The sequence below is a fragment of the Notothenia rossii genome (genome assembly GCF_949606895.1).
Source record: "Notothenia rossii genome assembly, chromosome: 9".
In the NCBI taxonomy this organism is placed as follows: domain Eukaryota; kingdom Metazoa; phylum Chordata; class Actinopteri; order Perciformes; family Nototheniidae; genus Notothenia; species Notothenia rossii.
The window spans coordinates 68,338,261-68,362,950 of NC_136907.1; the positions used below are offsets into that span (position 1 = coordinate 68,338,261).

Consider the following 24,690-nt stretch of genomic DNA (forward strand, 5'->3'; position numbering starts at 1 on the left):
GGCTTACTTTGTATATTGTTTTGAGGTGAAATGTTTCAAATGTGCTGTGATGGAACCTTTGCCTTCCCCACTATTGCCCCCCTACCCATACAAAGCAAAAAACAAACCAAAAAGAGGAGTCACAGAGCGCCCATTCAGCGGTGTATTAGCAGAAGACTGTTTCACACAGTATTCTGACCAATGTCCTGCAGCACAGAAAGCACAAGCTACAGACATGGCCTTCTTCATGTCCAGGACATCTAAAAAACCAATGCCTTCCTGGATATTGTACAAGCAAAAGGCAAGCACAGTCAACCCAGAGAAAACTACTACCTACCTATCATCCAGGCTCCTGCCTCTGAACTCGATACACTGAACACAGTTGTCAAGCGAATGCTTCATATTTACAAATCAATGGAACAACAGCATGTCATTCTGACAGTGGACGAGGCACTTTATCCGAAGTTGCTAGAACTAAAGTGGTCAGTAGAAGAATACAAGGACGTGCTTATCCCTTGCCTTGGAGGCCTTCACATTGCCAAGAACTTCCTGGGTGTCATAGGACAATACATGGTTGATTCTGGCCTGAGCGAGCTATGGGTCAAGTGTGATCTACTGGGAGCAAATGCTGCTCAGCATGTCATGGCAGGAAAGGAGTATGCACGTGCCATATTCCATAAGGACCCACAAACGTACCCTACAGGCTCTTTGGCAGAGCTGCTCCCATGGCTTTACACATATCTGGATGAGGTTGATGTTACACCGAGAGCTGAACTCTCAGATCTCTGCCAATCCGTAGATGCTGACCACATCGCGCAGATGGTCGACAAACTGACTACAGACAGATTCCAGTAGCCTATGAAAGAGTTTGCTGCATCGCTTGCAGTTGATGACCCGAATGCCGCATTCTGGTGGGACTACATGACTATGGTAAGCATCGTACTCTGCTTCACAAGAGCGCAGCGTGAGGGATTGTGGGATCTCCACCTGTATGCTTTCAAACGTATGCTGCCCTTCTTCTTCAGGTACAATCATATAAACGACGCCAGATGGGGAACTGTTTACCTGGCTGAGATGTCTGCTCTCCCAACAGAAATCCTCCTCGAGTTTCAGAAAGGCAACTTTGTGGTGAAACGCAGTGATCGACGCTTCAATCAGGTTTCAGCGGATCAAAGTACTGAGTGGCTAAACGCTACAGGAAAAAAGAGTGGTGGTTTAGTGGGCATCACCAGGATAGCAACATCCCTCAGTAGATGGACATTGTCGTAAAATCATAACAGAACAGTCATAGCTTCTCAGCCAAAAGCAATGCTGAGACTGACAACAGATGATGAAGACGATGAGTACACACACACTGAGTGCACAAAGAGTAGAATGGAGAGAGACGACGGGGATGAAAGCAAAATATGTGTATCATTGAAAGAGCACTGTGTGTTTCAAGATGGTGGGGACACACTCAAGAACATAATTAACAAGGAAGTGGTCACACCGGAGATTCAAGAATCTCTGCTTGGTGCAGAACACCTTGGACAGGCACAAATGAAAGTGTTTGTGGACAAACGTCCACAACCTCCAGCTAGTGACCAGCACTTCGGACTGAAGTCACCCATTCGAAAGAACAAAGCCAAGACATTTGCCTCTTTGTATGAAGTCGTGCAACTTTCCAAGAACAAGCAAAACACCACCAAAGTGGACAGGCAGATTCTACAAAGGCTAGTCACAGCTTACAGAGCAGGTTGTAAGGTAGACCTGGAAAATGTCCTCCAGCATGAACATCAGGACATGAAGAAAAGGGTGATGGATCATCGCTCTCGGCAAATTAGGTTCTAGGTTACAATAGTGTACCTCAAGTCAAGTTCACATATAAAAGGAAATGAACCCAGTTACTTTCTTTTTATCGATAGTTCCTTTTTGGAGCTTTATCCTGTTTATTGGGAAAGTTTGCATGTTATATCACTCCCTTCCTGACATCACTTTTCATATTGTTTTTATGTGTGTTTGGGGTTAACTTTTGATACAATGTCCTTTTTATTGCTGTCCTTTTTCAGTTTTATTACTAAACTTTGTTGTCTCTAAAAAGCATGTTATAGAGTATATTTAATTCAGTTCATTGCATTTGTCTTATTATTGATAGAAGAATAATCAAGTTGTCATTGTGCATTTAAAAGCTTTGAAAAAATTTATTATTGTCTGAATTTGGCTGAATTTTGAGCCTTGAGTTTGGCATGCCTTCCATAGACAATCGCCACCTCCTTGAGGACATCACCCAACAACAAAACCTTGTAGCCATAAGCATTCATCCAGCATCTATACGGAAAACAAACAGTTAATTACTGCCCCCAAAATACCACTTGAGGGCGCCACAAGTCAGTCACAAAGTGTTCAAGAGACACAGACAGCTGGAGATAATCAACAAGTTTTACCATGCAGTCCCTCCAACAAGGGTGTCAACTTAAAGCTGTTCTGTGAAAGTTATATATCTGAATATATTTACACAGTAGTAAGACATCAGACTCACAATTATATTTGGTCGCATGATTCCTTGTCAGTTGCACACATTGATTTACTTTTCACAGTTGTGTCTGCATCCATAAAAATAAACTCAGTTATTGACAACAAGGAAAACGGGTGCTTAAATCTTTTTATTAACAAACTATTCTGTCCTGCTTTTATGATAAACGCAAATAACTCAACTACAAGGTTAAGAAGTTACAATTACTGAGGGATGTTTGAACTGCACATTACACTGGACTCTACAAAATGATCTCTATTGTTTGTATAAAGACTCACCTAATGATGGCTCTATTCCATTAATCTACATTTCACAGAACCATGGACTGTATGCAAGCACTAAATGAATATATTATATAACACTGAATAGGATTTCTGATGCAAGTACTGGCTCTTATCTCTCCATAAATATACAGATGTTTTGGTGAGCTTAAATCATGTGTATATGCAGGCCAAAGAAAGCTAACAATTTGCAGACATTTTAATAACATGATGACAGAACATGCACTTATGGCATGTCAAATCAGTAATGAGTAACCCAAGTTATCCTGGAATGAACAGGTGGCATGCAGTGAGTCTGAAACAAGCCTGTTAATAAAGGGTGTAAAAACAAAGCAAAATACGGTTCAACATGTATCATACTAAAACTTTCAAGAGAGGGAGTAGTTCACCAATACATTTTGAAATGTTTAATGACGGTGCAGTGGCGTCGCTAGGAGGTGGCTACTTGGGCTCAAGCCCCGGATGTTTTCTGAAAAGCCCCGGAGGTTTCACTTAAAAAAAAAAAAAAAAATTCTATTTTTCTTTTTTTTTTCTTAAAACGTCTCGAGAGTAATGTGCAGTACCGGAGTCCACCAGAGAGGCAGCCGCTGCGGGACAGTAGCCTGCGTACTGCGTAGCCTTCCCTGCCCTTGAAGAAGTGACCCTTCCTAGTGCCTGTCTAACGAGTTTTAAGCTAATAGCCTATAAAGTTATGGATAATAGAAAGTTATTTTCATCGAAGCAGGCGCCACAAGCTGCAGCAGCAGCAGCAGTATCAGCAGCTGACAATAATGTCATCACCAGCAGTGAAGAAATGGATGATGTTTCAGGTTTGTGAATCTAATAGTGATATCTGCGCTCTGGCTGACTGAGTAAGAAGTGAAAAAGAGTGATGTAACGTTAATGTTATAGCTAGTAAACATGGAGTAACCACACTAAGTATACCCTTATATGTTACTATGTATACAGAACATGACACAACATTATCCTAAGATGTTACGTTAACCCTTCATACCTCAGTCTACTTTTAAGACACTAAAAAAACGTATTCCAATTTGTATTTTGTTTTAGCGCGTGGAATTATACCGGCTCTCGTTTCAGTACACATAACAACGGAACCATAGCAACGGAACTGACAGGCAACCCTCTGAATCAGACTCCGATTGGCTGTGACTGCATCCACTCAGAGTGTCCGATTCAGAAACGTGACTCTTACACTCTTTACGTCACAAAAGAAGATGGTGGATGAGAATAGATCTATAAACAATAAGCAATGCACCAGAATCAAGGTGAGACTATCCGCATCCTTTAAAACTCTACGCACATTCGTTTCACCAAAATAAGTAAACGACTGTATTTGAGTGAGTTAAGGCAGTGTTTTTCAAAGTGGGGGCCCCGACCCCCCGGGGGGTCGCCAGGGGGCAAAGTTTTGAGGGAAAAGGGATTTTAAACTTTTTTTTTTAGATGTTATTAATAACTGCATATCTATCAATCTATGTGTCCTTTGATGCTTTTTTAAAAATATTTTAAATATGTTCGGTCCAACCCCCCCCCCAACAACTCCTGGGCTAAGCCCCGGACCTCCTACAATCCTAAATCCACCACTGCGTTTAGTTGTGTTTTTATAAGTTTCGTTTCCTCTGAAGCCACACCCTCCTATGGACAGTATCGGATGACTGTACCAACAACAAGGTAAGATTGTTATCTTGTTCTTTGGGGTTGAATGTTGTAAATTCGACTTGATTTGTATTTATTGTCAAAATATAGTTTTGACGAAAATGACCCTAAGGTATTGAATTCGTCAAATTGTCTTGCTGTTGACGAATGCTGTCTCCAGACTGTTGGTGTTTCTCCGGGTTTTACCGAGGACATCCTTGTAACTGCAGTAAGAACGATTGCATATGTTTGTGTTATGATGCTTTACCGTTCTTAACTTATCACTTTAAGCATTTAGGAAAATGGTCTAAGTGCTCAAATGTCATGTGTAATGGTTTTTTACCTTTTTGAAAAAGAGATAGATCAGCTCAGCTATTACTCTTACTGCTATGGAATTAGTTGTGTTTCAAAGATAACGGAACACTTTCTCAGAATAAAGCAAAACTAAGAGTTTAGGGTTAGGAAAAAAAACTGAGTCAAGCAAAATAAAATTAATTTCAAAAATAAAACTATAAACTTGCAAACAAATCATTTGTGTAATCATGTAAACTATAAGTCTTTTTTCTTTGTTTTAACATATATTTTTGTTTGCAGTTCTTGTAGCTTCTTTCTCAATGATCAGACTTTTGCTCTCGCTTCAGCTCTCTCGTTTGCGCTCCTTCATTTTTTGTTTTCGATTCTGACACAAACATCCCACTACACCACAGATCGTACAGTGCAACTCATGCAGCAAACTCCGGAGTCCACTCGACCACGTTTGAGTTGGTGCCTCCTTGGGAGTTTTCATGAAAATATCTGACTTATCTTATGGATTGCTGTGCATTATACTTGTGTTGTGTAGTTTATACTTTAAATATATTTAATAAAATAATTTCCAATTTGGGATCGATAAAGTGTCTATCTATTTTATAGATAAAAAACACATGTATTTTCAAGCTAAAGGTGATACACAATATAAACTGTATATTGTTATTTTTTAAAGACTTTTCAAAAGCATATATGGCTATGTTTAGGACAAACAATCAAAGACTGCTTTAATTGAGAAAATTCTACAATATAAATATGGCAGATTTGCTTCATTAAACAGACCAGACCTAGGTTGCATATACCAACAACATTAGGAACATGCTCACATCTTACTATGTTGGTCTGAAGAGCTGAAGCCTTTATTCATACACAATGGATAAAAACGGTGTTGTCTCGTTCTATATCCTGTGAGAAAAATGATATACATTTAGCATTAAAAACTTGACATACTATTCCTAGCCTGAGAAAGATATGAATAATCAACAGATTTGAATGGAATCTAACATTTTCATGTAGAATAAAGACAAAAGAGTGATTATACAAATTACATTTATTGAAATTTGAACCAGAAGATGAAGTCTCAAAGAATGTTTTAAATAAAAAGACATAAAACAAAAAGGTGGATAATACTAAAATCTATGAAATGTATGTGCAAAGGCATGTGGTCAAATGAAATAATACTGAGTAAGTGACAACAGCTACGCCCAGCGTGGATGAAGCTGGTGCAGGTCTTTCTTCATGCCTCCTCAGTGGATGTGGGAAATGGGAGAAGACCTCTGGACATCATGCTGTCTCAATGATCCACACTGTTAATATGAGAGGAAAATAATTGTTTTAGGAAATGAAAGATGTGACGTTAACTATCAACAGGTCTCCATATAGAAAAAAACAAATTAATTGTGCCATTAATTCAACATTTATTTTTTAAATGGAATTGGAAATGAATAGGAAGAGAGCTCAAATCTGATACTTACTAAAGGTAGGGTAGGTAATTCACTCCAGAAACACTTTATGTTATATTCCATGGAATGCTCTTAACATCCCGATAGCAATGAATACATTAAATGCGTTGAAAATAAATAGTAGCTAACTGTCCCTGCTGTTAGGCTACTTAACTAGCATTGTTATCGATCTAAAGTTAGCGAAAGCTAACTTTCATAGCACATATTTGCTTTACTTCTCCCTTAACAGAATAAAGAAACATACCGTATAGTACAGCACAAACAACACAAATGATTAATACGTACATATATTTTCCCTTGTAGTATTATAATCATTGAAATGCTGATTCTTCTGGGGGTCTTCTGTCCGTGCTCAGCTACCGCAGCTGCACTATACAATCGGGGGAGGACTGGGCTGTCACTCAAAAAACTGAGTAGCCAATGGGACTGGGCGGGACCCCTGAAAGTCCCGCCCAGCTGGGATGTTTGTGTCAGAATCGAAAACAAAAAATGAAGGAGCGCAAACGAGAGCTGAAGCGAGAGCAAAGGTCTGATCATTGAGAAAGAAGCAAAGAAAACTGCAATCAAAAAGATGTTAAAACAAAGAAAAAAAAATTATAGTTTACATGATTACACAAAAGATTTGTTTGCAACTTAGTTTTATTTTTTAAATTACATTTATTTTGCTTGACTCTGTTTTTTTCTTCTCTTAATAAACTCTTAGTTTTGCTTGATTCTGAGAAAGTGTTCCTTTATCTTTATGACACAAAACTAATTCCATATTCTTCAGTATTTAATGCTACTATCAAATCGTATCAAAAGAACATTCATTTCCAAGATGTTCAAATTTGTTTCGACAAAACAAATGTTGTACATGTGACACATCATTGCTTGCATAACCCTACTTTTAAGTAGGGCTCATTTTATTATTTGAGTAATTTGGTGTTCTAGTATTCTTTCTCTCCCTGTAAATAATGTATCTTGATGTGTTTGTTAAGATGGATGAAATACTCAACACACTAAAGCAGTTCAGACTGGAGTCTTACTGCAACCAGTTGGTCCAGCTAGGCGTGAAGGATTCAAGAGATTTCCTGGATAGTGTTACCGATGAAGATCTGGACAACATGGGTGAGATGAACTTCAACTTGAAATCAAAGACTGTAAAAAAAATGCAGCTGACACTCAGTATAAAACAATGACACCTACATCTAGTGTTTTTAAGCCTGAAGATGTAATTTATCCTTTCTTTTTATTAAGGCCAATCGCATTACCGGAAAAATATTAACCATGTAAGCTTACACAGCAATTCAACTGTAGTAAATACCTTTTTGTAACATTTTATCCAATTCAAATGCTACTTATTCACACTGTGATAGGTGTTGATTCATCAACAGTGGTAGTTCTGTAGGTTGTGTCATAGTTTGAATAGATAGCAGTTACTTCTACTGTTCGCTTATATAGGTGTCTTATAGCATAAATATGCATACCATGTAATTCCCACTTCACATTCAATGAACAAATCAAAGTGAATTAAAACAAGTATTTTTGAATAAAATGTTCATTTATAAATATAATACACTTACTGAATTAAATACCGGTATTGCAGGTTTTAGTCGTGTGGAGAAGAACCGCTTTTTAGCGATGAAAAACTTTCTTCAAAGAGCTCCGGAGCAGCAGGTTCAAACTGTGACGCCTGTGCACAAATCATTAAAGTCCTTCAGTCTGCAGTACACATACCCCAAATGTGCTCAACCAAAACAAATAACAGGTAAAGGAGCTCATATTTTTATTATCCACTTTTTATCAATAGATGAACCAGGGCTAGCCACTTCCACAAAGTAGCCCAATATTTATCAGACAGTGGGCTGTGACGTGTTAGATTGGGGTGTGGTAATTCTGAAAACATTGGTAATTTGGATCTAACAGATATGGATCCAGCGAAAAACACAGTTGAGGAACTGATGATGAGGATTTGCCATCTTGAAAGTGTTGGTAATTCCAAAGGAGTCTGTCTCTACACCATCGATGGGATGCCCTTGACAGATGATCCTTTCTTCAACACATGTGAGTGAACCTGAACTTCTTTTACAGTGAAGGCTGCTCATGATAAAATGCATATTTGCAAGATTTTGTGTCCAACAGTGACTACAAGGGTATGGAAGCATCCGTAATGTTGAACCACGACAAAGCCACTCTTTTTATTGTAAGAATTTTTTTTTGTTAACAAGTCCACCATGTCACTTCAAATGTTGTTTTGCTTACACAGGGTCTTTGAAAGACAGACATATTGAAAATGGAGCTGTGATTTATGCCATTTTCACGCCAAAGGAAAACCTGAAACAGGCTCCTCAGATACCAAAGCGAGCAGTTGTTGAAACCTTTGGAGGCGATATTGTTCGATGCCACATCATGCTCAAGGTGGGTCTAAATGTTATGGTCATTAAGCAACTAATGGTGATATTAACATCTGATACCATATGATATAATCATACAAGCTGAATATGTTTGATTTATGGCCTAATTTTAATATAATTCACTGGCTACATTATATACTGATATTCTAGCAAATTTGTATTTACTTGTTACATACAGGGAGACTTTCAGGTGACGGTGAAGTTGGCAAGTGACACACTAAGAAATCTGAGACTCGAGCTGGCTAACAAAAGTGGAATCCCAGTACATGTCCTTCATTACAAGTAACTATCTAATCATGACACCAATGCTGATTCTTCTTTGTCAACACAGTCAGATTTAATGTCTCTCCTGTACAGAGGTCGACATGGTGGTGGTGACACTCTGGAGAGTTGTGGGATCTCTGAAGGGTCAACCGTTAACTTCTATTTGTCCTCATTTCCTCACGAGACTTCATACAACGAGACATTTTTCATTAATGATTTTTTGCCTTCAGTCCCACAAACTCAGAAAGGAATCAGTGTGTTCTTGTCTTCACTTTATGCTGTTGTAAGTTTCAATGTATAAAACAATATCAGTACACATTTCAGAACCACTCCGAACTATTGGATGTATTGCTATGACATTTATTTTCCCCTTCAGAAACAATCAGTATAACTCTTGTGATTGATTAACTGTTTATCTAGCATCATTAAACTAAAGTCCAAAGTTGTCAAATACTTTGAACTGTGACCTCAGCTGCCAATTGCATTCAGTGCTGATAGGCAAATATTACGTTTCTTAAATGCTATACCAGGGGGATAATAATAATCAGCATTTTAGCATTGTCATTGTGTGCATGGCAAGTCATAGATGTGGTGGGAACTGATTTTGATTGATTTATTTTATTTTTAAAAGCCTCCTATTGTAAATTAGATCTTTCCATTCAAACACAATGCATTTGGTACTTGCACTTAAATATATGTTTCTTGTGCTATGGTTTTTTCTTCTTCTAGAAAAGTCATTATAAAACAGAGCAACTGCAGAAACTGATTGCCTACATACGGAAACTGACTGGATGTCACCCTCTCGCCCAAAGTCTGCATCAGTTGTTCTGCAGGAATGAAACCCTAACCAGGAACCAGAAGGTAAACAGTATGAGCAATATTTTTCCTAAAATATCCATTCCTTTTTTAAATGTGTGTTCTTATGTGTGATGTTACATTTTGTCAATAGCACATTATACATCTAGTGCTGTAAATTATTTTACATTTGTGTGCAGAATAATTTGCTTGAAAAACAATTCCATCTTGGAACATTCCCTACAAAAATAGAATGTGTTTACCTAGATTATATTTGTCACAGCGGCAGATTTAATTCAAATGATCTGCATTGTTTCAGGAAATATGTTTTCCTATAATTTGGGTAAATTGAACATTTACACGGGGATACAGTATGTGCCTTTTATCAGTTCCCCTTTCATTAGACCTGCTTGTCCCTGTGTTGTAGATTGCATTGGTAGAAGGCTTGTACCTCCTCTTCAGAGAGATACTTCCTCAGCGTGGAAGACCACAAGGAGAGAGAATCATTAAGGACCTGGATGTCTTTGAGAACTCTCTGTGCTGCTGGGCACATCTCCTATCAGAAGCAAAGGTATGAGGATACTGAGGCTTGACCAAAAAGGCTCATGTGGTGTTAAATAAATAATGATTTTTGTGTGAAATCTGTCCATAATTGCCAGTGTTTTTGTTGGTAAGGGATAACCATCAATATTTAGGTGATAGGCTTGATCGAATGTTGACCACTTAAGTAATGATCACTTGCCTTATTTTGAAAGAAACCTGCAGAGAACCATGAGAACTACGCACCAATCACTCTGACGTCTGGAGATGGCAGCCGCTTCTCTGAACCAGTCAGAGTACCTGGAGTACCCGGAGCATTGGAATGCGCTTATGTTCGTCAGAAAATCCAAGGTAAAACTGTCATGAAATGATCATACAGTACATACAGATGTGTACAAGAGGCGTATCATAGAAGAGGTGTTCAAATGGAAGCAGAGGCCCTTTTTATGAGCTGATCCTTTACTGGACACTGAAAGGAACAGTTAAAACAAGTTATTATTGAATGGTGCTGTACTCTGCTTCATTTCATTTTCTTTCCTCTGTTCAGATGAAGAGAAGATTCCCAACTGCACTGAAGAGGTATTGCGTGGAACATCAATAAAGAAAGCCACTGACATTGAGAAGGTTCTGCTCAGTCTGCCTCCATTCGTCAGAACCTATCCTCTTTGGATTCACAAGGACAAGACGGCTGGCCAGAAGTAACTATCATTACAGTTTTACTTTTCCTAATGTAACTTCAATGAGATGCTTTCTCTTTTGTCTGTTGCAGAGACATCAGAGTCGTTTTCACTAACCTGTGCAATTCAATTAAAGCTTTAAGATCAACAATGAGAAGACCTTTGGAAGTATGATGGAAGAATTAAAATCTCCCGACAATCAATGCCTCAATGTGACCCCACCTCTGCATTTGAAGGAACTAGGACAGTGTGGGGCATGCCTTGTTCTACTGAGTGAAGGTACTCAATCACAAAGGGGATGGGTCATTTCTGACTGTGCACATATACTGTATGTTTAAATGGTATTGTTACTTTTAAGAGTTATATATTTACTGGGTATAGTGTACTTTAATCAACATTTCAATCTGAATTTGCCAGTTACCTATTGATCTCATTTTCCTCTTCAGATTATGTGCAGGTTTTTACAAATAGTGGCCTAGCATTATCGATACAATGCTTCGACAAGCACTAGAGTACAATACAATATATGTGCAATACAATATATGACATAAATGGATTTGATAAAAGCAGTGCCAGAGATAATGTGGTATGGTTACTCATCATTGCAGGTTTGATTTGTAATACACGATGGCAATGAATGATGTGCATTAGACCATGTGCACCTATTGTTTTCTTTACAAGCCCTTTGCCTGGGTGTGAAACAAGGATCATCCAGTTGTTAAAAAGGCATATACTCAAGTAAGGTACTTAAACAGTACAAATATGAGGCACTTTTTTAAATTATTTACGACTTGCAAGTTATAGCTACTGTATAGTTACTTTGAATTTACATACAAAATATCATCTTATAATTGTGCAACATTTATAATTTAAAGGTCGCCTATAATGCAAAATTCACTTTTTCATGTATATTATACATTTATATGTCTCACCTCAGGAAAAGAGACTCTCTCTTTTTGTCCTGACCCATTTATATTTAAAATAAATTAGCTGTTCAGATTTGGCCACTTTTTGATGTCACAATTGTTAGCCAATAACCAACCATGGTATCAAATGTCGTTTGTTAGACGCTTTCTTCCAAAGCAATTTAAAAGTGAAGTGTCTTGCCCAGGTACTCAACAACATGTTGACTGCAGTGGGACTGGAACCTGTTCCCCCCTGATCCGAATATCAGGGCACCATCCCACTGAGACACAGCCCACCTTATCACCTGAATCTCCTCCTAGAGCACCAAATATCTCGCAGATGGGCGTGGAGGTGGCAGCTCATTTGCATTTAGAGCGAGAGACACAGAATGAGCAGCTTTTGAAACAGGGCTGAAACAGAGGGGATTATGGGATGCTACAATTCATGATCTGTTTGGTATTCTGAGCCAAACACTTCAGAGACATGTAATATATTTAGACCCTCCAGAAAAACTCGATTCTGCGTTCGCAGAATTTACCGCATAATCAGCAAAATGGCGCAGATTTTTAAAAGGCCACATATTTATCAAAAGGCCGCATAATCCCCGCATTTTTCCACACAAAGTTGAGAAGAAAAAAAAGTTAACTCGTCTTGACGTGAAGTAGTGATGATGATGACGTGACGTCATCAGCTCGCGATTCACAGAAGGTAAACAACACCGTAGAGCAGGGTTGTCTAACTCAAGGCCCGGGGGCCAAATTTGGCCCGCGACCTAATTTTATGTGGCCCGCAAGAGCTTGCAAAGAATATAATATACAATACAATTGGTGTAATTGGTGAATATTTACTTTCAATTATTTGCCCTAGACTTCTGCTTTCAGACGTAGTTATTTTGGAAGATATTACCAGAACTGATAATAATCCAATGCAGGGCCAACCATGTAATATAATACATTATTTAATATATATTATATATTTACATATGTATATTTATATATAATTAAAATTACAACCGGCCCTTTGAGTGCAACCATAATGCTGATGTGGCCCGGGATGAAATTGAGTTTGACACCCCTGCCGTAGAGTGAACGTGTGGAACTCACACGAGAGAGAAAACAAGGTGAAAAAATCTGATCCATCTCATTTACCGACGAACATTTCTGCAAAAGACCGGGCAAAGCAGTACCCCGATGTCTTTCACGAAAGTGGGGGGAAACTATTCTGCACCGCGTGCAACTGTGTGTTGGAGCCGTCTATGGTTGGAGCATAAGAGAAAGTCGACGGTGACGACCCACTTTGATTCATTCAAACATTCGAAAATGCTTTCTGCTGCTGCGGACAAGAAAGCCAAACAACTCACGTTCACCGAGGCATCAACCTCCAAAACCCTTTCGAGGGCTAAAAGAAACGAGGTGAGTAGCCTACAAGATTGAAGCTGGTCAGATAACGAACGAGTAAATGAAAACAGAATGAGGCGGAGAAGTGTGTGTGTGTGTGTGAGAGAGAGAGAGAGAGAGAGAGAGAGAGAGAGAGAGAGAGAGAGAGAGAGAGAGAGAGAGAGAGAGAGAGAGAGAGATTAAAATAGCCCAATTGCTTTTACAATAAATAAACATTGAATGTGTTAAATTGAATAGGAAAGGGGTTTAACGTTAGTGGCAGGTTGTGTGTGAGAGAGAATAAATAAGACAGCCCAATATTTAAAAATATATATATTATATTTCGCAACTTCCCGCAATTTCACCGCATAAAATCACATAAAACCCTGCATGTTTAATCGCATAATCAAGAATTTTTCCCCGCGTTTTTCTGGAGGGTCTATAATATTGGTGAAAAAGAGTATAATATGGGACCTTTAAAGGCTGTGCAGAAGCATATGTTAATAGTGAGCGCCTTATTCTCGAACAGTCTGAAAGGGACCTCACATTGGTTTCCATATTGCCCCTCTGACATTAATGTTTCATGTTTAGCAGGCTTTTTAATGTAATTTATTTTAATTATTATGTTTTATTTCCCTCTTCGTCAGACAACATTGGCATGTGTTTGGGAAAAGAAAAGGGTTCCCCTGATATGATCGCAGTACTTGATTGTTTGGATGGCAAAAACAAAACAGTGGATGTGAATTTGTTGGCAGCCAGGTAAGCACCTTTACGGTATCTTGTATTTAACTTTCAAGGGAGCACTCAAATATATTTCCTCTCACCTGTTTGTTCATTCCTGTTTAAAATAAATAAACGTTTACTGTATTCTTTTTATATATAAAAATATTTTTTATTTTGAAATGCTGCATCCTACTTCTTTTCATATAAATATTTGGGTATTTAAAAATGTAAGCAAAAAAAAAAGATATATATATAAAAACATAATATACTGTAGTTCGTCTCATCAGAGCATAAGAAAATGTTGAGAACTGCAGACTTTTTTCATCTTCCACAAAATCAAGAACACGTGTAAAGTTTTAACCAGCGCCTTCGTGGGCGTCTTCTGTATACTTTATACACATCATAGTTGTCAGGCCTCCCTCCCGGTGGTAGATTAGGTATTTTTCAGGTTGTCTTATTGTGACCACGATATCTCAGGGACACTTCAAGGGATTCTTTCTTTTTTTGGCACAAAAGCGAACTTTAACTCAAGGATGAACTAATTAGGGTTTGGTGGAAAGAGTTTAAGGTCACAGTGACCTCACTCAACACCATATGGCAATAGCTCAAGAACACTATTATTTACAATCTTACGTGGCACAGTAATAGCCAGAACAGCAATGTTGCTTCCGTTGTTTTTATTGAAATATAAAGGTTATGGACCTCTTTAAATTCACAATACTATTTTGCTGTCAGTTGACTGCTGAACTTTCTTTGACATTGAACACAGGACTGGTGACCATGGTGATGGCCGGACATTTGTCACAACCAGGACTCCAAAAGAGGCTATACTGGTAACTTTGTCTGTTTCTCCTTTGAACGTTTCTTTTAAAGATGTGGGACTGACAGGGCTGTACACATTCACAATATGATTTTCTTGACTTGAATATTCATTAGGTGCTGATAGACACAAGCTCCTCCATGGAGGAAAAGTGCTATGCAAGTGCAGAAATACAGAAGATCCACGCTGTGAAAGAGCTCTTTGACAACTTTGCCACGAGGACCATGGCTTATGATTTTTGTCACATCATCGGTCTTGTGAAGTTCGACTCCCTGGTGAAAATTCTTCACACATTCACAGAAAATCTGGAAACGTTCAAGGTAAAGTCAGTGTATCCGTCTTGGATTTGTCCTTAATTTAAGAACAGTTTATGTCTGGCTGTAAAGCACTAATTTACCTTTTTTTTTTCAAATGTTAGGAACACATGCGAAACATTGAAGCAAGTGGATGCACTCTGCTGTACGACGCTCTGCAACAGGGGGCGTCTGAGCTGGAAAAGGTCAAGACGAGGTTTCCAGATTGTAGACTCCGCATCATGTGTCTCACTGATGGAAATGATTTTGGGTAAACTTCTTCCTTTAATCATGCTATAGTATCATGTTCATACTTAATTTGTAACTGTCAGTAAGAATACAATTACTAATGTCATAAGTAACAGTGACAAATAACAGATATTTTAACTGAGCTAAAATGTCAATGTTTTCTTTCTTACTTTCCATAGATCCGCCATCGAGCCAGATGCAGTTACAGCCAAACTGCTTAAATCCAACATCGTTGTTGACTCAATCCTTCTTGGAAATGTGGAGAATAACATGCTGCATGGAATCAGCAATGCAACAGGTATGGCCGCTTTGGAAAGAGAACACTTTAAATAAAATCCCAGTGATATACTTGTAGAATCATGCTTCTAGAAGTTTAATATATTGAATATGCCATTATACATTCAGCCAAATTCAAGACATCTCATCAAAATCATTATTGAAGTGTTTTACTTAATGAAGTGAACTATTATTTCCTCTAATCATATTTGCATTTCAAGGTAATCAACACTATAAGGCTCAAGCATATATGTGTGTGTGTGTGTGTGTGTGTGTGTGCGTGTGTGTGTGTGTGTGCGTGTGTGTGTGTGTGTGTGTGTGTGTGTGTGTGTGTGTGTGTGTATATATATATATATATATATATATATTATATAGACTACCAGTCAAAAGTTTGGACACACCTTCAAATTTGAAGTGTTTTGTTTATTTAAATGTGTTCTGCTTTGTAGATTAATACTGAAGACATCAAAACTATGAAAGAACACATATGGCATTATCTACAAAAAAGTGTTAAAAAACCCAGAATAGGAATTTTATTTTATATTCTTCAAAGTTGCCCCCTTTTGCCTTGAGGACAGCTTTGCACACTGTACTTCTCTCAGTCAGCTTCATGGGGTCGTCAACTGGAATAAATAATAATAAATTAATAATAATAATAAATACAATTTGTATAGCGCTTCTCATCTGCCTAGGCAAATCTCGAAGCGCTTCGCAGCAAAGGACACTCATACAATTTGAAAGTTAATTGAATGGTTTTCAATTAACATGTGTGCCTTGCTAGCTCTCATGAGGACCCCCCCCCCCCCCCCCCGGGAAAGGAAGAGCAAGAGTTATCTCTGCTGCAGAGGATAAATACACAAGAGTTACCAGCCTCAGAAACGGCAAATTAAAGCACCTCACATTAGAGCCCACATAAATTATCACAGAGCAGATAAATCTCAACATCCACCGTTCAGAGGAGACTGCGTGAATCAGGCCTTCATAGACTAATCGCTGCAAAGATCCACTACTGACAATGAAGAACGACAAGAAGAGAATTGTTTGGGCCAAGAAACACAAGGATTGGACATTAGACAGTGGAAATCTGTACTTTGGTCTGATGGGTCCACATTTGAGATTTTTGGTTCCAACCGCTGTGTCTTTGTGAGACGCAGAGAAGGTGAGCGGATGGTTATTGCATGTGTGGTTCCACCGTAAAGCATGGAGGAGGAGGTGTGATGGTGTGGGGGAGCTTTGCTGGTGTCACTGTTGGTGATTTATTCCAAATTCAAGCCGCACTTAACCAGAATGGAAACCACCGCATTATGCAGTAGCCAGCAAAATATAAATCATATTCTGGATTTTTTAACACTTTTTTGTTTCCTAGATAATTCTATATGTGTTCTTTATAGTTTTGATACATTTACAATGTAGAAACATTTTAAATAAATTTTAAAAACTTCGAATTTGAAGGTGTGTCCAAACCTTTGACTGGTACTGTTTATATATATATATATATATATATATATATATATATATATATATATATATATATATATATATATATATATATATATATATATACTGTATATATGTGTGTGTATATATATATATATGTATTTATATAGCCTATATATATACTGTATATATGTGTGTGTATATATATATATATGTATTTATATAGCCTATATATATATATATATATATATATATATATATATATATATATATATATACAGTGGCGGCTGGTGGAAAATATTTTTGATGGGGCTATGGAAATGGTGGCATTTAAAATCAGGAGACTAAATACGAACTGTGTGTGTGTGTGTGTGTGTGTGTGTGTGTGTGTGTGTGTGTGTGTGTGTGTGTGTGTGTGTGTGTGTGTGTGTGTGTGTGTGTGTGTGTGTGTGTGTGTGTGTGTGTGTGTGTGTGTGTGTGTGTGTGTGTGTGTGTGTGTGTGTGTGTGTGTGTGTGTGTGGTACTTGCAAACCCTCCCGATTTTCGCGGGAGACTCCCGCATTTCTCCCGATTTCTGACAACATCAGATTTACTCACGACTGTTTCCACTCGGACTTTAATACAGCAACACCATTGTTTGGTTTCCATGGTAGCGCGTCTCTTTAGCAGCGGCGCAACTCAAAGTCTGAGAGGGTGAGGAAGATGAAAACTGAACAAGAATCGACAACTCGACCCTCTGATCACTCCTTTCCTGTAAAATACAGGTCCAGCCCACACATATGCTCCGTGGTGCTACAGGCATTGCCCTTATAACTACAATAAGCATGTAAATGTTAATCTACAGTTCCGGCGATCCACTAGCACCGGAGTCTACACCTGCAGACAACTACTGTAGCGTCACCTTGGATACGAGTCCAAACAACTCACAGACACACAGGCCAGGGCGCTGAAAGGGCGCCCTTTGAGCATCAGATCTGACGACGCTGATTGGCTGAAATTATGTTTCGGCGGCATAGTTTCCAGATAGCAACAGTCAGCTTGTTGGCTGCAGCTGCTCTGGCTGAGGGCTCTTTTCTACCGCCCGGACGAGAGAGGGTAATGATACAAGCTGCGGCCAGGCAGGAAACATGTGACTTATCAGTGACTTTAAACATCGTAAAACAATTTTAAAAAGATTGTATTGTAGATTATACATTTTACTGATACCAACTATATAATATTTACCTTGTTCTTTAAAAATAAAAATAAAAATAAAAAATAAATATTTTTTGGAAACATATTTTTTAATTTATTTTTAATTTTTAATGACAATCAAACATGTGGGAATGGGCCGGCCGCCACTGTATATATATATTGCTTTTGGTACAATATGTTAGCTGGTTGCTAGGAGTCCTCCCAAATTTGGAAGATCCTGTCTGAAAGTTATGGAGCTAATTTCCTGCAACTACGGATGAATATTACTGCCTTTTGGCAGTAATATTCCGCCGTGGTTGTGCTCAGGATTTTCTCACAAATGTAGGTACACACTCACATAGATATATATATAAATATCTATGCACACACACACATGCTCCATGGCAGCAGGGGGCGCTACTGAGTCCATTTGGATGGCGGGAGGCTGAGCAGAGCATGGAACAGCCCCTGCCAGTCTGATGACAGCAGTGTTTCAGCGATCCGATACCAGACTAACAATATGTTAAATATCTCTCATTGTCTGGCCTTAGATAAATTAAGCTATGCTTTAAAGGGAAAGTCTGATATCTTTAATAAAATATGGGGGAAATTCTTACAGTTTTAGAAAGGAACTAGATATGACTTTGGCGATGTATATGCTAGATATGATTGGATGTGAGAGCTTCTTGTCTAGCAGCTTTGTAACCTAATGTTGAAACCTTTTGTAAATGCCCATTTACATCATTTGTTATAATTTATGTTGTTTTGAGTCTTATCTTTTGAATTATTCTGAAAGCATCTGTATCTTTTTGTATTTTATTTATTTAAGTAGTACTTTTTTTTTCTTGTTTATTGTGTTGTATTTATCTTTCTTTCTTCTCTTGGGGGTTATGTGTTTGTGTCTTTTGCTGAAAGAACAAATTCCAACAGAAGAGTGTGTTGTTGTTTCTGGTGAAAAATGTTAAACTCCACAAGTTACTGTTTTATGAGTTGGATGATATCAAGGAGACTGCAGGAGCTAGCTTACACCAATTGTATACATATTTATATATATCTTTATATATAAAAATGTGGCTTTTGCCCACCAGTGCTCAGTGGGGGAATGAGTGTATACTGTATACACTGAGTTCTCCTACTGAACCAACATGAAATGTGGCTAGCTTGGTGTAAACTAGCTCCTGCAGTCTGCTCACACTCATGAAACAGTAACTTAGTTGAGTCAAATTTGGCTTTTTCACCAGAAGAAAACAACAAACTCACCTGTTGGCCGCTCGTTGTTAAATGAGGTCCGGTGTTGTGTCAAATGATGCACCCCGTGTCACGGGAACGCGCATTTCTAAATGAAACGTTTAGACCTTAAAACGATGCTTAAAACGAAAAGTAAACGTCCAGGGTTTTTTTAATGGTAATTTTCAGACTGTGAGTCGTTTAGTGGTAGCTCATATAGTCTTGATTCTTGTGGTTACACTTTTCGCTCTGTATTTTGATGGTAGTGGTGTCGAATCCTGGATTTTGCATTTATTTGTCACTTCTTTTTCAGTTATTTTTTTATTTAATATATGTTTTTATTTTTTATTGTGACGTCCTGTCTGTATACACGTGCTTTAAAATGTGTTGTTTAATTTTTACATATTTGTCATATAATAATCAAAATATATGTTTACAAATGTTACATAATCTTTGTCAGCATATTTTTACCACGTTATGCACCCCTTGCTATCTTACAAAAAAAAGGGTCACATACATGACATGTGCTCCACTTATTGGTACTAGTCCTACAACTATACCCTCAAAAATGCTTGAGGGTGGGATTAATAGAAGCATCCTTTTGGGGTGCTTTGAGTCACGTGACTTTTGGCAGTAATATTCCGTGACGTGAGAAGAAAAAGGTTTGTACTTGTAAAAAAAAGTTTTCTACTTGTCTCTGAAACATGATTTATTCGAAAAATGTTATGTGTTTGTTTGATCGATACGTTTTTCATTTGCAAAACTAAATGCATTAGTTTGTAGATGGTGTTTTGTATTTGCTAACCACACTGTGTTTGTTAGTGAATCATAAGGCATCTGTAAAACTTGTTTAGTTTGTTTGTGGAGTTATGGCAGGAAATTAGCTCCATAGAAAGTCCTTAACTATACGTCCTAAGATAAGGGTGGAAGTTAATGCCACACAGTAGATTACATTGTCTCTATAGGCTTGTAGAGGGCAAATTTAAGTGTGAGCAACTGTGTTTTATAAAGTCACAATAAGCGTTTGATGTTTAATGTTTAAGTAAACATCTTGTAAGGTGGGACACTGTATTGTATCTGAAAAATCAGTTTTGATTGCCATGCATATGATCTCTGAACAGATTTATTATGCAGACACGTGTGCATTTCCCACCTCACTTCCCCATTGCCTCCAGGTGGTTGCTGTTTCAAACCAAAGACAACCAAAGACGGTCTGAAGCTCTTTGAGATTGAGACGGTTCTGTCATTGGAGCAGAGGAAACTAAAGGCAAAACTTGACCCCTCTTCCATCAGCAAGGTTAGATATTATAGATTGTTGTCCACCATTCTGTTGGAAGTGATATCAAAACGAAACTCATTAAGGTTTTACATGGAGCATTGATTTGCTAATTCATTTGTTTTTTTGATTTTATAGCGTAGTTTGACAAGAATCTTTGCTACTCATGGGTATGACGAATCTCCAGAGACATCCTTGCCAAGCCAGATCAACAGCAAAGTGACAGCGACAGAGAGGTGAGTAAGACAGGATGAGATACAACCTTAGAAAACAAAATTTCAGTAATTGAAACATTAGTTATATAGATGCTGATCATAAACCTTATCAAGTTGTTATTATATAATTCACCTGCTGATTATCCTGCCTGTTGAGTTGACGAAGTAAATGTGTCACAATCACACTTAGAAAAAAGGTTTGTGTTGTTCTGTGTGTTAATGAGACAGAGTCTTACAACCTATAGAGCTGGTGTAAAGCTACTCTGTACGGCGATGTTAACATGCTGTATACAGCAATACCTTTTATTATTATGTGTAACGGTTGGTATATACTCTTAGACCTATTATTTTGAACCGCATAATCAGATTTTATGTTTTATATATAAATATATATACATTTTGTTAGATTTACTATCTTTATATTACCTTATAGTGCTCTCAAAAAGAAGATTAAGGAGTCCACTAACGGAAGGTTTTTGGAGAAGGACAAGCGTGTCCTGGAGGAGCTGAAGAGCCTGCACTGTAACCCTCATCCCTTCTTCAGAGTCTTCCCATCAGAGTCAGACTTCAGTAAGTGTATTTTACTCTTATTAGTGTGAATCCACTATAGTTCTTTAAATCTTTAATCTTGTTCTTATTTCAGCCAATACTTTGGCTCTCAATAACTTCAGTATACTTTCAGCTACATAAACCATTAAAATATCAAACTATTCAGCCTTTTCAGCACATGATGGGAAACCTTCTTTAAAATATGTTATACTTTTCAAAATATTCAGCTTTTTAAACTATTTTGTTAACATGTAACTCAATGGGAGGAACCTTCAAATCCTCTTTTACCTACACCTTGCGCCAAATGCTTCTTCTTCCACATACTTTCAGCTAGAGACTTTATTCCAACTTTAAAATTATCACAAGACCGTCAGCTATAAAGCTTGTTCTTTAGATTTTTCATATCTTTTACACTTTTTGAGATATTTAACTTAGTTTGGAGCCTGGTAAAGAGGCTTTCTTCAGATTTTAACATTAGTGTGTATTGAGCAGCTCGTTGAGGCTAGAGTGCTTTGATCTCAAAACAGAGTGGAGGAGTGCTTGAAATTCGCCCCAAAAAATGTTTTAAACCTGCCATAATTGCCAAACCCTACACTCCTTGGACATCATTTTTCATGAAAAGCGTAGGAAAACGTCTCATACGTTGAACAATCAAAAACAATTAAGCAAAACAATTAAACAAAATGCCTCTTGAGGGCATGAAGAGACAAAAACATTCAACATTTCTCCATTAAAGCCCATTGTACATTCTGGCTCATCTTTCCTCACAGCAGCCGCACACCTTTAGTTAATCTGCAAAAAAGGCCACATTATTAACCCGAAAGTACACAAAAAGCACACTTCAGATGCTCAAGGTCTTTGAGATGATTCACGCGTTGAAATTTCACCGATATCTGTTACGGTTCTTCAACAAAACCTTCACATGTAAGAGGTTTATCTCTCATTCAGAACAATGTAAAGGCTCTCCTCTCACTGAATACTGCACATCACCATGGAAACCTTTGTTCTCTGGGCTCAAGCGCAGGTGTTTCATAACATCGTTAGCTCAAATATAAACACCTGTGTCATGGAACACGATGATGTCATAACTCCAAATGGCATGCTCAGAACGCAACAAAACATCACATGATGGTTAACACTGTGGCCCTGAACAGCTCTACATCAAATCTGATGTTACGTAATGTGGTGTTACTATGACAACGCATCCCTCGCCATAAAACAGCAGCAGACTTCAGATAATGGTTAATGGTCCAGCCCTCAACAGCTCTACGTCAATTATGGGGTGTCATCATATGCCGTTTCCATGGCAACGCATCCCTCGCCATAAAACACGATGTCGCTGTAACTCCAATGGACACGGTCCAATCGTCCCCCAATCTTCACTTGTATATCACCGGTCCATGCCTCAACAGCTCCACGCCAAATCTGAGATCTCACCATATGCCGTTTCCATGGAAACACATCCCTCGCCATAAAACACGATGTTTTCGTGATGCCTATGCAAATGTTCTAAAACAGCACCAGACTTCAGATAATGGTTAATGGTCCGGCCCTCAACAGCTCCATGTCAATTATGGGGTTTCATCATATGCCGTTTCCATGGAAACACATCCCTCACCATAAAACAAGATGTCGCTGTAACTCCAATGGACACAGTCCAATCGTCCCCCAAACTTCACTTGTATATCACCGGTCCATGCCTCAACAGCTCTACGCCAAATCTGAGATCTCACAATAGGCTGTTTCCATGGAAACGCATCCCTCACCCTAAAACACGATGTTGTCGTTACTCATAATTATGAAAATGGTCAAAACACCAACAGACTTCAGATGACATTTAATGGTCCAGCCCTCAACATGTCTATGTGCCATTAGTGAGTTTTCCTCAAAAGCTGTTGCCATGGCAACGCATCCCTTTCACTAAAACACGATATTGCTATAACTCCTATGAAAATGGTCAAAAAGTGCTAAAACTTCACGTGTGTGCTAACAGTCCAGCAGTGAAGACATATACGGGACAGTCAAATGTCGTTGCCATGGCAACACAATGCTCGCCATGAAACCCGGTTTTCTCATAACTTCAGTGAAAATGCTCCAAACAGCCCAAAACGTCACAGCTTTAGTAAAGATGCAGCCATCAACGCATCTGAGCATATTATGGGGTTTCATCAACCCATTAAGTTAGTTCAAAAGTTTGCAGTTAAACTATTCTGCTGCTTTTCAAAGCGTTTTTACTTTATTTTCTCTTCTTAATACACATTCATTCACTACTAACATTTAATATTTAACTCCTTCAGCCTACTTTCAGCTACAGAAACCATTCAACTATTAAATGATTCAGCTATTTCAGGACATTGAGGCTATACATGTTGTGTTTATACATTTTTTAAACCTTTTCTTTTAAATATTAAGCTTCTTCACTATTTTTCCTACTCTTCCAGTTTAACAACATTCATTGCAAGGCATTTGAGCTGTAACAATTTGATTCAAATAATTTCCCTTTTCTGCATTTCTCAGCTAAGTTCAGCAACACACTTGCTTGGTTTTTGTAGCTAAAAGCAGCTACAGAGACCATTCAACTAATAATATTTTCAGCTTTTTCTGCATTTTCATCTAAATTCAGCAACAAATGTTCACAGTTTACAGCATTCGCACGCATTTTCTGTAGGAAATGCATTTTCTAGTTACTTTCTTTTTTTCTTTTTTTGATGGGGCTAATACAAGTACACTGATTTGTATTCACGCAAATAAATGTATTTTTCATATATTATGCTGTGTTATCTTCTCAGCGTTCTGGAGGATTCTCATGCAGGGCCCTCCTGACACACCGTATAAGAAAGGCGTGTTTGAGCTGTACTGCCAGTTTGGTCCTGACTACCCAGTCAAGCCTCCACTCGTCCGCTTTGTCACACCCGTATCCAGCCCAAATGCAAATAACTGAACAATTATTAAATAAATGTGTTTGTCTTTTTAATAATATGCAGATAGATGGTAATCACTTATAACGTAATGTTATCTGTGCGAAATGTACGTGTGTTTCTTAACATGATGACAGGTGTACCACTGCAATGTCAACAGTGTGGGTCGCATCTGCCACAACTTATTTGACCGCAACTACAACGCCCACATCACCATGAGAGAGATCCTAGAAGCTGTGTACGGACTGCTGATCATCCCTGAGCCTGAGGACCCATTGGACAGGTAAGATTCATACAATTTCACAAATGAGTCACCATTATGGGCCCTTAAGCACATTTTTACAAAGATATATTTTTTATGCTGAAGATGTCAGTAAGTCTTTGTTGTGTGCTTAAAATGATATGTA

The 24,690-nt window shown here is 38.1% G+C and overlaps 1 protein-coding gene across 8 annotated transcripts in view; it reads left to right on the top strand.

The window, feature by feature from the left end:
* LOC307020498 (uncharacterized protein) overlaps positions 1–24,690 on the top strand; it is a 50,060-nt gene that overhangs the window by 24,195 nt on the left and 1,175 nt on the right. For 4 of the 8 annotated variants that reach the window (XM_079651892.1, XM_079651891.1, XM_079651893.1 and 1 more), the window contains 19 exons: positions 8,082–8,219; positions 8,422–8,573; positions 8,748–8,851; positions 8,927–9,116; positions 9,563–9,694; positions 10,056–10,199; positions 10,384–10,519; positions 10,716–10,866; positions 10,982–11,124; positions 13,775–13,886; positions 14,620–14,683; positions 14,787–14,990; positions 15,089–15,234; positions 15,392–15,510; positions 20,501–20,622; positions 20,740–20,837; positions 21,250–21,386; positions 24,155–24,279; positions 24,421–24,566. In XM_079651892.1, coding sequence (XP_079508018.1) covers positions 8,082–8,219; positions 8,422–8,573; positions 8,748–8,851; positions 8,927–9,116; positions 9,563–9,694; positions 10,056–10,199; positions 10,384–10,519; positions 10,716–10,866; positions 10,982–11,124; positions 13,775–13,886; positions 14,620–14,683; positions 14,787–14,990; positions 15,089–15,234; positions 15,392–15,510; positions 20,501–20,622; positions 20,740–20,837; positions 21,250–21,386; positions 24,155–24,279; positions 24,421–24,566 — 2,563 coding nt within the window. Of the gene's footprint in view, positions 1–4,369; positions 4,444–4,483; positions 4,637–7,153; positions 7,284–7,761; positions 7,924–8,081; positions 8,220–8,421; positions 8,574–8,747; positions 8,852–8,926; positions 9,117–9,562; positions 9,695–10,055; positions 10,200–10,383; positions 10,520–10,715; positions 10,867–10,981; positions 11,125–13,774; positions 13,887–14,619; positions 14,684–14,786; positions 14,991–15,088; positions 15,235–15,391; positions 15,511–20,500; positions 20,623–20,739; positions 20,838–21,249; positions 21,387–24,154; positions 24,280–24,420; positions 24,567–24,690 lie in introns of those variants that run through there. The other 4 variants (XM_079651889.1, XM_079651890.1, XM_079651896.1 and 1 more) reach the window with 4 other exon arrangements.